The sequence below is a fragment of the Dendropsophus ebraccatus genome, chromosome 14, assembly GCF_027789765.1.
Source record: "Dendropsophus ebraccatus isolate aDenEbr1 chromosome 14, aDenEbr1.pat, whole genome shotgun sequence".
NCBI lineage: Eukaryota > Metazoa > Chordata > Amphibia > Anura > Hylidae > Dendropsophus > Dendropsophus ebraccatus.
The window spans coordinates 18351379-18365395 of record NC_091467.1 but is presented as its reverse complement, the minus strand read 5'-3'; the positions used below and the strand labels follow the sequence as shown (position 1 = coordinate 18365395).

Below are 14017 nucleotides of genomic sequence, written 5' to 3'. Positions count from 1 at the left end.
TTTAACACATGTTTTATTTAAAAAGAAATTATAAACGCAGATTGAAAAACAGATGCAATTGTGTGCAATCCTTTTGGAACCGTTTTTCTATTAACTACTACTATTACAAAAAATGCTCAGAATGGATGATATGTTTTTTTTTGTTTTTTTTTTTTTAAGCGTACACGAAAACGTGGTCTATCACGTTTTTGTGTTAATAGTAAACATCTTAAAACAGATACCTTGAACGGATAGTTAAAATGCAGTGTGAACCCAACCTAACAGACCTGTAATGGCCGATACCAGGGAACAATAGATTGGGATATAATAGACATTTAGGGGGAGACTTATCCAGCAGTATTACAGTAGTAATGTCCTCTGTTGCCCATAACAACCAATCACAGCTCAGCTATCACTTTACCAGGGTTTGTGACTATAGGAAAGCTGAGCTGTGACTGGTTGCTATGGGCAACAGAGGACATGGCTGCCATAAGGCTGCTTGATAAATCTCCCCCATAGGATATAAAGGGATATGAGACATTTTAGAACTTACCTTTCCAAAGTTGCCCCTACCCAAGACCTGGTGGATGGTGAAGCGGCTGATGGGAAGCCTGGCGTAGGGGCTGGATGTGGTCTTCTCATCCTCCAATCCTCTACTCCTCTTCTGGATCTTCTGCAATCCAGCGCCGCTCTCTTCCTCCTCCTCCTTCTCTCTCTTCCTCTTCCCGTCTTCCCTCCTCTTCTCCTCGTCGTGTCCAGTGGACGCCATTCCCGCGGTTCTCTCCTCCGTAGACTTCAGTCCAGTCGCTTCGGTCGCCAGTAGAAAGTGAACAGCGGTGGTTGTCGCGGTGACGTGATGTCAGAGGTCAAAGGACCCTCAGGTGGCACCTGCCAGGCAGGAGCCCATAGAGCTGCTCTGCCATATACACTGTGCTGTGGCCATCATGAGTGACAGTCTAGTGTCCAGAGGAATGACAGGAACCATCATGGCGGCTTCTTCTAGTGCTGTATTAGTAGTAGATGGGGGCAGGTGATGAGACTGGCATATTGGGGCTGGCAGTGGTGTCTATAGGTCATCACAGTCTGTATTGGCATCTTATATGTGGAGATTATAGTGGACAGCAGGAGAAATGACTGGTTTTACTGCTACTGCTGGATGAGACCATACACATGGATGTGGTGCAGGTTTCTTTGATATTCAGTTATATATATATATTTAGTGAGATCAGCAGCTGCATTGTCGCCGCTCTCCTTGTGGACACTGTATATAAGTGTGGGCTGTGCTGTGTATATTAGGGCTGTGCTGTGTATATGGGGACACTACGGTTGAAGATAATCATAATGCGAAGGAATTTTCTTTCCCTGTTATCTTCTATAATGTACATTACAGTATCATTGGGGGAGGGGTCTATTTCATGGAACTGATCAATAAATCCCCAACTCTTATATTGTTACCAAGTTTTAGATTCTTTAAATGTATTTTGTTGTAGTTCTGGTCTGTGATCTCATCCCCCAGACATAGCCGCTATCATGCCGTCATGTTATTGCACCTTGGTGTCCATACACTGTGGCCATTACCTAGGCCTAGAGCGGTCTGTTGCCTATAGAATAGCAGGACAGAAGCAATCCCTCCTCCTCTTACAGCTGTATTACATGTTCCAGGCTGCAGTGTAAAGAAGCAGCAGTCTGATAGATCGGGAGTCGCTTACAGATCCCGCTACATGGCTCGATGATCGGGTGGCTCTTTGCTTTAATCTTCCGGTGGCCGCACATCTCCTATTACACAGGGACGGCAGATTATTATTTGTCCGGTCATTGGCCGACAATGAAGTGTCTTCCTGTTTCCAGCTGATCTCTGATTCTATTACATGGGCCGGTATTTGCCTATTTTGGCAGAGGATCACTCCGTGTAATAAGCCCCTTAACATCACAGAGATTTTATTTCGGCTGCCATCTGAGAAATGCTGAGTTACCTAATTTTATTGAAATGGCAATTGTTGGACTCTATACTAAGGTATTATTTATAATTGTGTGGCAATATTAACATTTTCCTTGTATCCCATATATGTTGGGTGTTTATAGAGCAGACTCCGGAGTTTACCACATCTCGCGCTGCTGCAGTAGCCGTGATAGGAGATAACTCTGCTCTCCATCTCTACCAGGACTTGTCATTGAAGAATCACCCATCATCTTGGTGTCTGTCTGGAGTGCTCAGGCCCCACCAGTGAAATAGATTCTTGGCGATCACCCCAGGGTTACTGTACAAATATAAATGTTTCCTGATCACACATGATCTTACTATTGCTGGTTGAATGGACACACTGGCAATGACCATGCGATCACCATGGTGTTTGTTTTACTGGATTAACGCCTTAATGTTACAGCCAATATTTGTTTTTTTCCCCCTTTAAAGAACCATAATGGAGTATGGAGTTTTGTTTTTTTTTTTTACTTTTAGGACCATTTTTACTTGTGAATGACATATTTATTTTACCCTCTAATGTATTGGGGAAGACTTGGATAAAGACGACACCTGCAGAAAGAAGCAGAGAAGAGCTACAGGCTGATACAGTAAGGAGACGGCATCAGGCATCACTGTGAGTTTGGAGAAGATGGGCCTAACCCTACACTGACACAGGACACGGGTACCTAGATGACCTGATGTCCTATCATCACTCACTTACACACAGTGATAGTGTCTCTAGACACAAGAGGCACATCGGGAGATGCGTCTACTCCCCTGTGGACCAGTTCCAGTCTGTCCATGCACAACTAGTCACTGACAACATCATTACCTTCCCCCCATACTCCCAGCAGCCACTACACTTGGCATTAAGTTTTTCTCATTATGGTGACAAATGAAACCAGTGCTCTGTACATGAGACTTTATAGTGTTTAATGATAAGGCATCAGATACAAGGTAGATAAGTATTAGTTACCTATAGAGAGATGGATTTAGGTTGGTATGGGGTAGGTAGATCATGAAGTGTTCTAAGCATCTTCCTATTCGGTTACTTGTTAGAGCTCCTTGCACCTGTCTGACATCTACAGACAACAAGTACTGGTGGTAGATGTCATTATACCCAGATTATATCAGAACATCTTATTTTGAGACATCCGGCTTACTCTGCCACCATCATATAACAAAAGCTGCGCTGTGATTGGATGAGAACAACTCGTCTTCTGCCATGTTTTCTTGCAGGACTTTACACCATCAGACAAGGGCAGACCTGAAGGGCAGGGAAAGAAGAAATAAAACGGGGTGGGGGATGGAAAGGGGTGGGGTAGGGAAGAACATGCAGCGCCCACAGGAGGCCAATAGCACCAAAAAGCACTTACTCACATGTGTAGTCTGCAAAGTGAAAGGACCTCAGTGTTCACCCTGGGGAAGTGTCTGTCAGTAAGGCCGACTATTCCACTGCATCTTGGAAGTCCATCCAGCCAAACTACATTTTAGAGAATTTCGTGGTTGCATTTAAGGAGGGAGGATGTCTTCCATGTGCTTGAGGTCATTCACCTTATACACTCACAGGAAGACCGGAGGAGGTGTTTTTTTTCCCCCCAGTAAATCTGAGTACAAGCAGGGGCGGCCGTGGCCAGGAAGTGCAATCGTGATCACACATGATGAACCAACAATAGAGCAGGTGTAATTTCCATACTGAGATCCATAACCCGACGAATTGTTGGCACTCTATACCATGGAGTAACTATCTTATACCGAGCCTCCTGAAACCTGAACAGTATTTGGGAACCAATGTAAAACCTCTATCCCTTTGCAGTGGGGTAAGTGTAATGCTCAGATCAGCTTCCCATTTGATAAAATGATTTCCGCAGATATGATTTCCTTTTAGATCAATATGAAGCCGTGTGTTAAGGCGTCCTCGAGACATGGTCCCTTCTCTAGTATTTTCACACTAGCAATGGCACACCAGAGGCCATTACTAGTGTGAAAATACTAGAGTAGGGACCATGTCTCGAGGACGCCTTAACGTTGGCGACATGGTACACTCTATTTGATCAAATAGTTTGCTAAAATCCTCAATTTTTAATATCTACAGAGTGGGTGTTTACCGTGTGTACGCTGGGAGGAGTATATACGGTAAGCACTTGCACCTGTGGGTTCCTGCTGCACTTTCTGTTTTTTTTTGTCTGTACTTTAGCCACGAGCAACGTGCAACCTGCAGTGTGAACAGAGTCTTAGATGTGCGGCCAATTTTTCATTTCTTTCTGTTGAATGTGGGGGGGGGGGGGGGTGGCTACCTCCTGTTGGCCTGCACTCCACCCATGTCCCAATGGTGCTATAAAAGAGATCATTTGGCTTCTATCTGCCCAGTTGTAGGCTTATTTAGCCCAGGAGAGGCCATTGCTAGTGTGAAAATACTAGAGTAGGGACCATGTCTCGAGGACGCCTTAACGTTGGTGACATGATACACTCCGTTTGATCAAAAAGTTTGCTAAGATCCTCAATTTTTAATATCTACAGAGCAGGTGTTTACCGTGTGTACGCTGGGAGGAGTATATACGTTAAGCCCTTGCACCTGTGGGTTCCTGCTGAACTTTCTGGTTTTTTGTCTATTCCCTGATCTAGCAGCCTTTCGGGGTAACCCCTCTGGATTAAGCGTTGTTTTAATGCTAGTGCTTTCTCCTTAAAGGTCTCTAATGTACTCTGCGGTCGCAAGAATTTTTCATAGGTTACTGCTTTTTTTGTCCCATCAGTATGGTAACTATTGAAATGTAATAAAGAGTTGGAAGCTGTGGGCTTTCTATAGCCCTTTGTACTTAGAGTGTTATTCTCTTTCAATACTACTACATCTAGAAATTCCATTTCATGTGGGTCAATTTTACTAGTAAAAAACCTATTCATCTCATTTACCTGATTTAGATATTTTACAAACTCATTAAAGTCCTCTGTTGTCCCTGTCCAAACGATAAATATATCGTCCACAAATCGTGAATAGAGCTGTATATATTTAACAAAACGATTGTCTGTGGAAAAGATATATTATTTCATCCCAAAAGTAGTGGGGAAGAGATTGGCTACACTGCATGCCACCGGAGTGCCCATAGCGACTGCGGAGGTTTGCAGGAATCAATCTTCTTCTTTAATCTGAACCCACAGGGGGGCGGAGCCTGCAGCCGAGGGGACCGGTCGCATGACGAAAAACGGACCGCGGCACTGGCTTCCCCGTGTCAGCGCCGTTCCATCAGTGGGTTCAGATTAAAGAGGATGTACCAGGTGGTACATCCTCTTTAAAGACATTATTATAGAGAAATAGATCTATGGAATCGCAAATGAATTGTATGCAATCTCTGCTTTTGTCTGTTTTCTTAAGCAAGAAACGTAAACTCTCAATGCCTACGCTATGTGGGATGCATGTATATAATGATTTGACATCAATTGATGCCAAAAATGAATCATCCCCACATACACAATCCCACAGACCACCCAAAGATTCATTTGTATCTTTCACCAGGGAGGGCACTTTGGCACGCAAGTGGTTCAGGAGTCAATCGATGAATTGTGATAATGGCTCTAAAACTGACCCCACTCCCGATACTACCAGGAGGCCTGGGGGATTTTGTAGCTTTTTATGGATCTTTGGCAAAAAAATGTGGTGTATTGTAAGACAAAGGTAACAATTTGCGTGCTGTGTGTTCTGTGAGGAGACCTTTTTCCACCTGTGTTCTCAAGAAGGTTTGTAGTTTGGAAAAATATCTTACCAGTTGGATCAGAAAGAATTTTTTGGTAGTAAGCAACGTCCATCAGTTGACGATGGGCTTCAGCCCTATAATAATCAATGGACATTATCACAATTCCCCCCCCCCCCTTATCTGCCCCTTTTATTATAATGTCATCTCTTTTTCGCAGTGACTGTAGTGCCTTCCACTCGTCATTGCTCAGGTTTTTTGGGGCAGTAGGATATGTCTTATGTCTCGTATGTCTTCAATTATTTTCTTCTGGGAAAATTCAAGATTACTTTCAGGAGTAATGGGGGGGAGAGGTGGATTTTACACTTTTGTAAAATTCTCAATATTGGGAAAGTAATCATTTTGTGTGTCCCCTGCTAACTCTGTAAGTATTTGCACACTTTCTCTCTATATTACTGCTTAGGTCAGTGCCAATAAATCCTAACTGGCTAATGGTAGGTTGTATTTCGCCCTTACATTTTTCATGCAAATTAGGTTTATTTATGAAGATTTTTTAAAAACAAGTTTACGTATGGACTTAAAGAGGATGTACCACCAGGTACATCCTCTTGAGTTTAACACACCAATAGAAAGCCGTTGCCGTGGTCCGTTTTTCGAACCTCGGCTAGGTTTCCGTGTACGGTGCCGTTCTATCCAGCGGATAACGGGCCGTGCTGAAGCACTGGAGGTCGGCCGGCCCGCCCCCAGTGGGAGGGAATTTCTTCCCCTGTATGACGCGGCTCCATTGATTCTAATGAAGCCGCGTCATACAGGGGAAGGAATTCCCTCCCACTGGGGGGGGGGGGGGGTGTGGCATCCGACCTCCAGTGTTTCAGCACGGCCTGGTACAGCTGGATAGGACGGCACCGTACACAGAAACTGGGCCGCGATTCAAAAAAATTTCTGTCGGTGTGTTAAATTCATAAGGATGTACCTGGTGGTACATCCTCTTTAAATAAATCACTTTCAAATTCAACCATGTCAAAACGTTCTGGGAAACAAAAATGTAACCCCTTAGAAAGAAGAGAAAGGGTAGATGCATCTAGAGTCAGATCCGTTAAATTCACGATTTTTAAAGCAAATCTTCTTTGTCAGTCCCTTTTCCTAATGTCTCCAGGATACAGTCTTTCGTCTCCCTCTTATCTCTCTTCCATGCGGCTTTCTTCCTTCCCCATCTGGTTTTCCGCCTAAAAGGCGAGTTTGTGTTGGTAGTGCAGTATTAACCTGCCCTTGGCGGACTAGTTGTTAAGATGGTATAGCATCTGATGGCTAGAATCCAAATCCGTGGTCCAGAAATCTCTGTTTTTCTCTGGTTGTGTTTTAACGTTCCTTAATCTTATGTTCTTTATGGATTTGTACTTTTTTGGCAAAAAGACTGTTTCATAATCAAGTTTATCATTCAAAAATGTATCTCTTTTGTTCCTTAATTGATATTTATAATGTTGTTAACTTTTTTTCCAATCTTTTTATAAAATTCTGATATTGGTCCTCGGCCATCCTCGTGCAGAGTTCTATGTTCGCTCTGCAAAGATCAATTGTAACACACATATATTCTTTTTTTATTGTGTGCGGTTACTACTTTCAGGTCCTGGTGGATTTGCGTCCAGGTGAGCATAAACTCAGTGTCATCTGTGAATTGAGATGCTTCCTTAAAGGGCAACTCCCACGAAAATTTTTTTAAGCTTATTTAACACACATTACAAAGTTATATAACTTATATAACCCCAGGACCCGGAAGTCAGAGACATCGCTGGAAGGCGGACGACAGTGAGGCGGACGGCGGGCGAATAAAGGGGCGATCGTCACCGGAGGGATGGTGAGTATGGTGTCTGTGTGTGTCTGTGGTTTTTTTTTTGGGGGGGGGGGGGGGTCCCGCGGGAGTTGTCCTTTAAAGCAACGCAGGCCTCTCGGACTCTTTCACATTCCTCATATGACTTGAGTGAATGTACCGTCCAAAAAAGTCTCGTCTCTTTTTCGGCCACCATTTGTATTTCAAACTCTAATTGCTTCGTACTCATTAACTGCAGCGGATCACTCCGATCACTTGACTTAAAAAAGCCACTGGCGTCCACCCGTCCAGCGTTAATGGGGTTCTCTGATTCCCCTTCAGCCATATTCACATTTGTATCCAGGCTTTGCATTTCCATTTTGTCTTCACTATACTGTGAACGATGTTAAGCCAGTCTTTTAGATAAGGACTGTGTGCTCTGATCCAGCACAAACACGAGCACCTACATCGGTGAGTTGCTACTACTGCTTCTTTGTTTGTATTATATTACCATTGTGGACACTTATATACAGTGAGCACCACAAAACACGGCTTTATCCAGTGCATTTTTGGCAGCCGCCTATGTTGGAAATCTGAGATCTGTAGTGCCGGTCGCTTCTTATTGTTATATATTTTAATGTATCTACACACCTGTCTATCGATCATAAAAAGTGACCAATAATTCCCATATCTGCTCTCATTTTCCATCAGGTGAAGATAATGGATGTCTGTGACATATAAAAGGGATGTCAGTGATGTTACACCACAATGAGCAGAAGGTGAGGATCACTATGACTGTTGTTCTTGGCTGGTTGTTGCTGCCATTATGTTATCATGGTCGTACACGAGAACAGGGATCTCCAACCTGCCGCCTCACTGGGAAGTTGTCACAGAAGAGAGAACCCAACCTCTTCAGTGCTGGGCTCATACATGGTGTGTGGGAATCTGGAGCTGAATAGGACATGACATCTGAATGGTATTCTCTTCCCCGGCTCAGTGTTGGGCCTGGATTTGTCATTTCTGTATCCATCTCTATATTCTTCTATATCACAGATAGAAATTCCGATGTGTAATAGCAGAGAAGTGAGAGATATGTGATATGCAGGACTAATGTAAGCACATGTAGCTTCAGAGTGACTGGTTTGTGACCACTGTCCTGGGGGATGTATGTTCTTCACTTCACCTGGTTGGCACTGGTTGTGTAGGGGGCACTTAATACAGCTTTACCCTGTGGGTCCTATAGGGGGCACAAAATAAGGAACCATCACTGCATATGACTCTGTGTAGGATATTATAGATAAGGATTCAATATTTCTCTATTGAGAGATGATATGTCAGTATTGGGTGACTGTTATTCATATATGATTCTTCAAGGGGTACTCTGGCAAAAAACTTTCTTTCAAATCAGCAGAAAGTTGTATAGATTTGTAATTTACTTTTGTATAAAAAGATCCAGTCTTCCAGTACTTACAAGCTGCTGTATGTCCTGCAGGAAGTGGTGTATTCTTTTCAGCCTGGCACAGTGCTTTCTGCTGCCACCTCTGTCCGTGACAGGAACTGTCCAGAGTAGTAGAAAATCCCCATAGAAAACCTCTCCTGCTTTGGACAGTTCCTGAAATGGACCCAGGTGGCAGCAGAGAGCACTGTGTCAGAATGAAAAGAAAACATCACTTCCTGCAGGACATACAGCAGCTGATAAGTACAGAAAGACTGGAGATTTCTAAATAGAAGTAAATTACAAATCTATATAACTTTCTGAAACCAGTTGATTTGAAAGAAAGTGTTTTGCCTGAGTACCCCTTTCAGTTCCATAAGCTTCATAGGCAGTGGAGATGTATTCAGTTTCAGCATAGTATGAACTGGGAATATGGCACGGAATATGAAGACTCCTCATATTATTACACATCTAGGCTGTTTTGCTGTTCAGGGGTATGTGGTAGCTGGGGGACTACTCCTGTGGGATCTATAATGGCTGCCATATTCCTAAATAATAAGAAAAAATGAGAGCGCGCTCCTGTGTGGGATGCAGAAACTGGGCTCCACCAGTGTAGAAGACCTGCTGCTTGCAGTACCCCTGAATAGTATCCACTGATCACCAGGGAAATGGATGGGAATAGCTTTTCCTCAGACAGTGCTAGAAAAATATTACTTGTTCTGTTACCCCAATAAAGAAGGAATTCTCCTTATCATAATCCTTAGTTGTAGTTTCTGGTTGTGTCAGTGTCCGTGTGGTGGCCCAGTTCCCCCACACACTGTGGCGGAGTAACATGTCCTCATATAATGTGATCAGATTAACAGCGGAGCCCCCTCTAAGAAAATGTGTTCTTTACCAGCAATATGAATAAAGACAAGCACACAGATGTAGGGGGGTAAAAGAAACACTTTATTTATAGATAATGGGGGAGGGGTTATTATTATTTATATATATTTATGTATATGTGTAAATTTTTCATCAAACTAAACCTATTTTTGGGCTGGACTCTATGGGAGTCTAATTTTAGATATGTTTTAAGCTAGTAAAGATAGGGATGTGTGACCTAACATTATAAGAAACTAACCCTATTTGCGGCTGTGTTGATCCAGAGGAAGGCGAAAACCCCATTAGGGGGAAAAATTCCTTCCTGACCCCAAATATGACGATCGGAATAAATCCCAGGATCGAGCCGGTATCTAATCTACATGTACTAAGTGCTAGGTGTGAGTGCCTGTACCTATCCTGTAGTGTGTGTGATGTGGATGTGGTGCGTGTGGTACTTACCTGGCCTGTGCTGAGGTGAGTTCAGGGATAATAGCCGCTACTCCGCGCCCCAGGACTACAACATGCGGCTATTGTTCCTGAACTCTCCAGATGGAAGCACAGGCCGCTCCTGGGGGTGTAGAGGGTCTTCAGGCTGGAGATGTCAGATGCCAGCCCGGGATTGGAGTACGCCATGGTCAAGGGCCTGGAGCAGTATCCTGATGGTAAAGGTCCGGCATGTAGATGTTATTGAGAGCGCTGATGTTCTAGGGCAGCCGAGGTGGCACACAGCAGCAGAGATGTCAGGTACAGGTCAGGAGGCTGGAAGCGGAGATCAGTTGGCACGGGCTCATCCTGCAAGACATAAGAGGAAGATGTCTGATAAACTTTTATCTACAGCAGCTTCTGTTATAGTGGAATGGTCATGGTAATGAACCATCCAGCTATATAACAGCACATGTGATAGGTGTTCTGTGTGTAGAGGCTGCTTACCAGATGGTCGTGGATTCCTTCACAGTCTAGATCTTCTCATCCATCTAAGGAGAAATAGAGACATAGTCACTGACAGACATAGAAGACAAAGATGGGGACCCGAAGCTAACAAGAACCCACTTTATTGAATTTTACCGGGTCCAACTTGGTGACATGTAATTGAAGTCGTCCTGGGGGTGAAGGGTGTCGTTGTCCTCCGGCCACTGCAGATGTTGGTTTTGCAGATCTGTCTCCATCGGCCTCCATGGCGGTGTTACTCTCCTCTCCTCCAGTTCCTTCCAGCCGATGGTGGTGAAGAATGGATGCTGCCTGATATTCCCGCACACACCCAGGCGCTCCTCAGGATTCTTGCGCAGCAGCTTCTTGATGAGATGTTTTCCGTCAGCGTCGATCCAAGATGGAAATTTAGGCCTCTCGGTGGTCATGGCCTTGAAAGCCTGTTGCATGACGGGGCCGTTGTAAAATGGGAGGCGTCCTGTGGCCATCCTGGACAGCATGATTCCCAGGCTCCACCAGTCCACTGCTGCGCCGTATCCTCTCCTGAGAAGCACCTCGGGGGCCATGTAGTGGAAGGTGCCCGCCATTTCACTGATGTTCCTGGAGGCGGTCACCCCATCTTCGGCCAATCCCAGGTCGATGATACGGATGTGGCCGTCAGCATCCACCATGATGTTCTCCGGCTTCAGGTCTCTGCAATGAAAAAAGAGAAGAGAATGATAAATCTGCCCAGTGATACATGAGACTGCGGATGGGTCACTGCATGACTGAGCGGTCAGAGAAAGGTTCTACTTACCGATGGACGATGTTCTTTCTGTGGAGAAACTGGAGGCCACTTACCATCTCTGCCGTGTAGAATCTCGTGGAGAAAACAGAAAACAATCATTAATAACACTATTCTTTAACAATTGCCCTCACCCCCCAGAAGAAAACCCCTTCCTTACCTTACGTTGCCGATGTCCAGGTAGCCGCACATCCTGATCAATCCCTCCAGGCTGCCACCGGACAGATACTCCGTGATGATGTATGCGCGTTCCAGAGACTCGTGTGCGGCATAGATGTGGCATATGAATGGACAGTCTCTGGACGCCAGGAGTATCCGCCGCTCTCTCATGATGACTCCATCGTTGTCCTCGTTCTTTTTGATGATTTTGATGGCCATGCAGATGTTTCGGCCGGGGACCGATGCCAGGACCACCTAAAGAAAACAAATCGAGAATACATATTAGAAGACGTGTATGAAAGGATTGGGTTTTGCTGTTAGTCTGTCGGTTGTGTTGTTATCGGATGCTCTATGGAGAGATCTTAAAGGGATATTCCACTACTACTATATGGGAATCCATGATATTGGCATGAGACGTCTTGGAGTTGTGATCAGTAATGTTCACATCTCCGGGTACAGATAGGCTGCTGTAAGGGTTGTATTGATGCTATAGAGGTCAGAGTATGTAATTGTGCCTTACAGCAGCCTATATGGACTTGGGCATTGTTTATATCTATGTCCTCCTCTATAGGGAATCAGAATCCCTCTTTATAGCAGCCCTACACTTGACTATGGTGATAGAAGGGGAGATGAAGTATGGGGCATAAAGTAGTAGTCATGGGGCAGGGCAATCTCTAGATGTCCTACCTGTTAATATACATTAACACTTCAGGTAGGGTTGGGCAATGTGACCATAAAATAACATCTTAATTTAAAAAAAAATCTTGATTGTCTATTTAAATATCGATTTTTTTTTTTTGCTTTTGTGTTAGTTATGATGGGTGTAGTAGTAGAGGCATAGTGGATGAGGGGTTTAGTAATAGGGGCGTATTGAGAGTAGTATTATCAGGAGTGGGGGTAGTAGTAGCAATAGTAGTGGGAACAGTATTGGGGGGAGTAGTAGTAACAAGAGTGAGGGTAGTAGTAGCAATAGTAGTAGGAACAGTATTGGTGGGAGTAGTAGTAGAAATAGTAGTGGTGGATGTAGTATGAGGAGTGAGGGTAGTAGTAGGAACAGTATTGGGGGGAGTAATAGTAGAAATAGTAGTGGTAGCAGTAGTATGAGGAGTGAGGGTAGTAGTAGCAATAGTAGTATCAGTTACCTTGTATTCGTTGTGGGGTTTTCACCTGCTCTCCAGTAATCGCACCGGGTCTCTCCTGCCTCGGTGGCTGCTCAGTGCCCATCTGCCTCTGCTGCTCAGGGTGCTGTCACAGGCGGCGATCTCTGGGGTGGAGGCGGCCGGCTGGTGATCTCGTAGATGAGTGGATGGAGGCGGGCAGCGGTTCTGATCCTCTGGGTCCAGGTGGTCCAACAGCAGATGCACTGACCTGCAGGAGGAGCAGCTTGCCCGCAGCGCCACTGCCCCCCCTGCCCCCAGGTCAGCTTTTTTTTTTAATTTTAGAAAATCGAATTTACGATTTTCCAAAAATTGAAATTGATTTTTAACATCGAGGCAAATAAATCAAATTAATTTGATTAATCGGTCGGCGATAACTACAGGTAAGGCTAGGTTCACACTGCATATTTTCCAATTGTTTAACATATACGTTTTATTAAAATCACATTTTTGTGTTAAAAGTAACCATCTTAAAGGGAATGTACCATCAGACCTGGGCTGAAGCACTGGAAGCGGGCTGACCCACCCCCAGTGGGAGGAAACCTCTGCCCCTCTATAATATGGCTCCATTAGAATCAATGGAGCCGTATCATAGCGGGGCGGGGGGTTTCCTCCCACTGGGGGTGGGTCAGCCCGCTTCCAGTGCTTCAGCCCAGGCCTGATGGTACATTCCCTTTAAAACGGATACATTGAGCGGATAGTTAAAACGCAGTGTGAACCCAACCTAACAGACCTGTAATGGCCGATACCAGGGAACAATAGATTGGGATATAATAGACATTTAGGGGGAGACTTATCCAGCAGTATTACAGTAGTAATGTCCTCTGTTGCCCATAACAACCAATCACAGCTCAGCTATCACTTTACCAGGGTTTGTGACTATAGGAAAGCTGAGCTGTGACTGGTTGCTATGGGCAACAGAGGACATGGCTGCCATAAGGCTGCTTAATAAATCTCCCCCATAGGATATAAAGGGATTTGAGACTTTTTAGAACTTACCTTTCCAAAGTTGCCCCTACCCAAGACCTGGTGGATGGTGAAGCGGCTGATGGGAAGCCTGGCGTAGGGGCTGGATGTGGTCTTCTCATCCTCCAATCCTCTCCTCCTCTTCTGGATCTTCTGCAATCCAGCGCCGCTCTCTTCTTCCTCCTCCTTCTCTCTCTTCCTCTTCCCGTCTTCCCTCCTCTTCTCTTCGCCGTGTCCAGTGGACGCCATTCCCGCGGTTCTCTCCTCCGTAGACTTCAGTCCAGTCGCTT

At 44.8% G+C, this 14017-nt stretch overlaps 1 protein-coding gene across 2 annotated transcripts; it reads right to left on the bottom strand.

Moving 5' to 3' along the window:
• Nucleotides 1–9807: 9807 nt before the first annotated feature.
• On the bottom strand, nt 9808–14017 carry LOC138772288 (protein kinase C theta type-like). 2 transcript variants are annotated; one of them, XR_011359739.1, is made up of 6 exons: nt 13761–14017; nt 11606–11859; nt 11458–11520; nt 10785–11354; nt 10665–10708; nt 9808–10526 (listed from the first exon to the last, which is right to left on the bottom strand). XR_011359739.1 is itself a non-coding variant. In XM_069952579.1 (6 exons), exons 1-5 carry the CDS (start codon nt 13974–13976, stop codon nt 10684–10686), a joined length of 1113 nt encoding a protein of 370 aa, XP_069808680.1. In that variant the 5' UTR covers nt 13977–14017; the 3' UTR covers nt 9808–10526; nt 10665–10683. The 2 variants fall into 2 exon arrangements, 1 of the variants encoding a protein (XP_069808680.1); XM_069952579.1 differs by having other exon boundaries at nt 10800–11354.

Excerpts from the sequence above, each read along its gene's own strand:
- LOC138772288 (XM_069952579.1), bottom strand. The coding sequence starts at position 13,976 with ATGGCGTCCACTGGACACGGCGAAGAGAAGAGGAGGGAAGACGGGAAG. Across the intron at positions 11,860-13,760 it reads GTAGGGGCAACTTTGGAAAG|GTGGTCCTGGCATCGGTCCC; the intron begins GTAAGTTCTAAA and ends TGTTTTCTTTAG. Across the intron at positions 10,709-10,799 it reads ATGTCACCAAGTTGGACCCG|ATGGATGAGAAGATCTAGAC; the intron begins GTAAAATTCAAT and ends ATTTCTCCTTAG.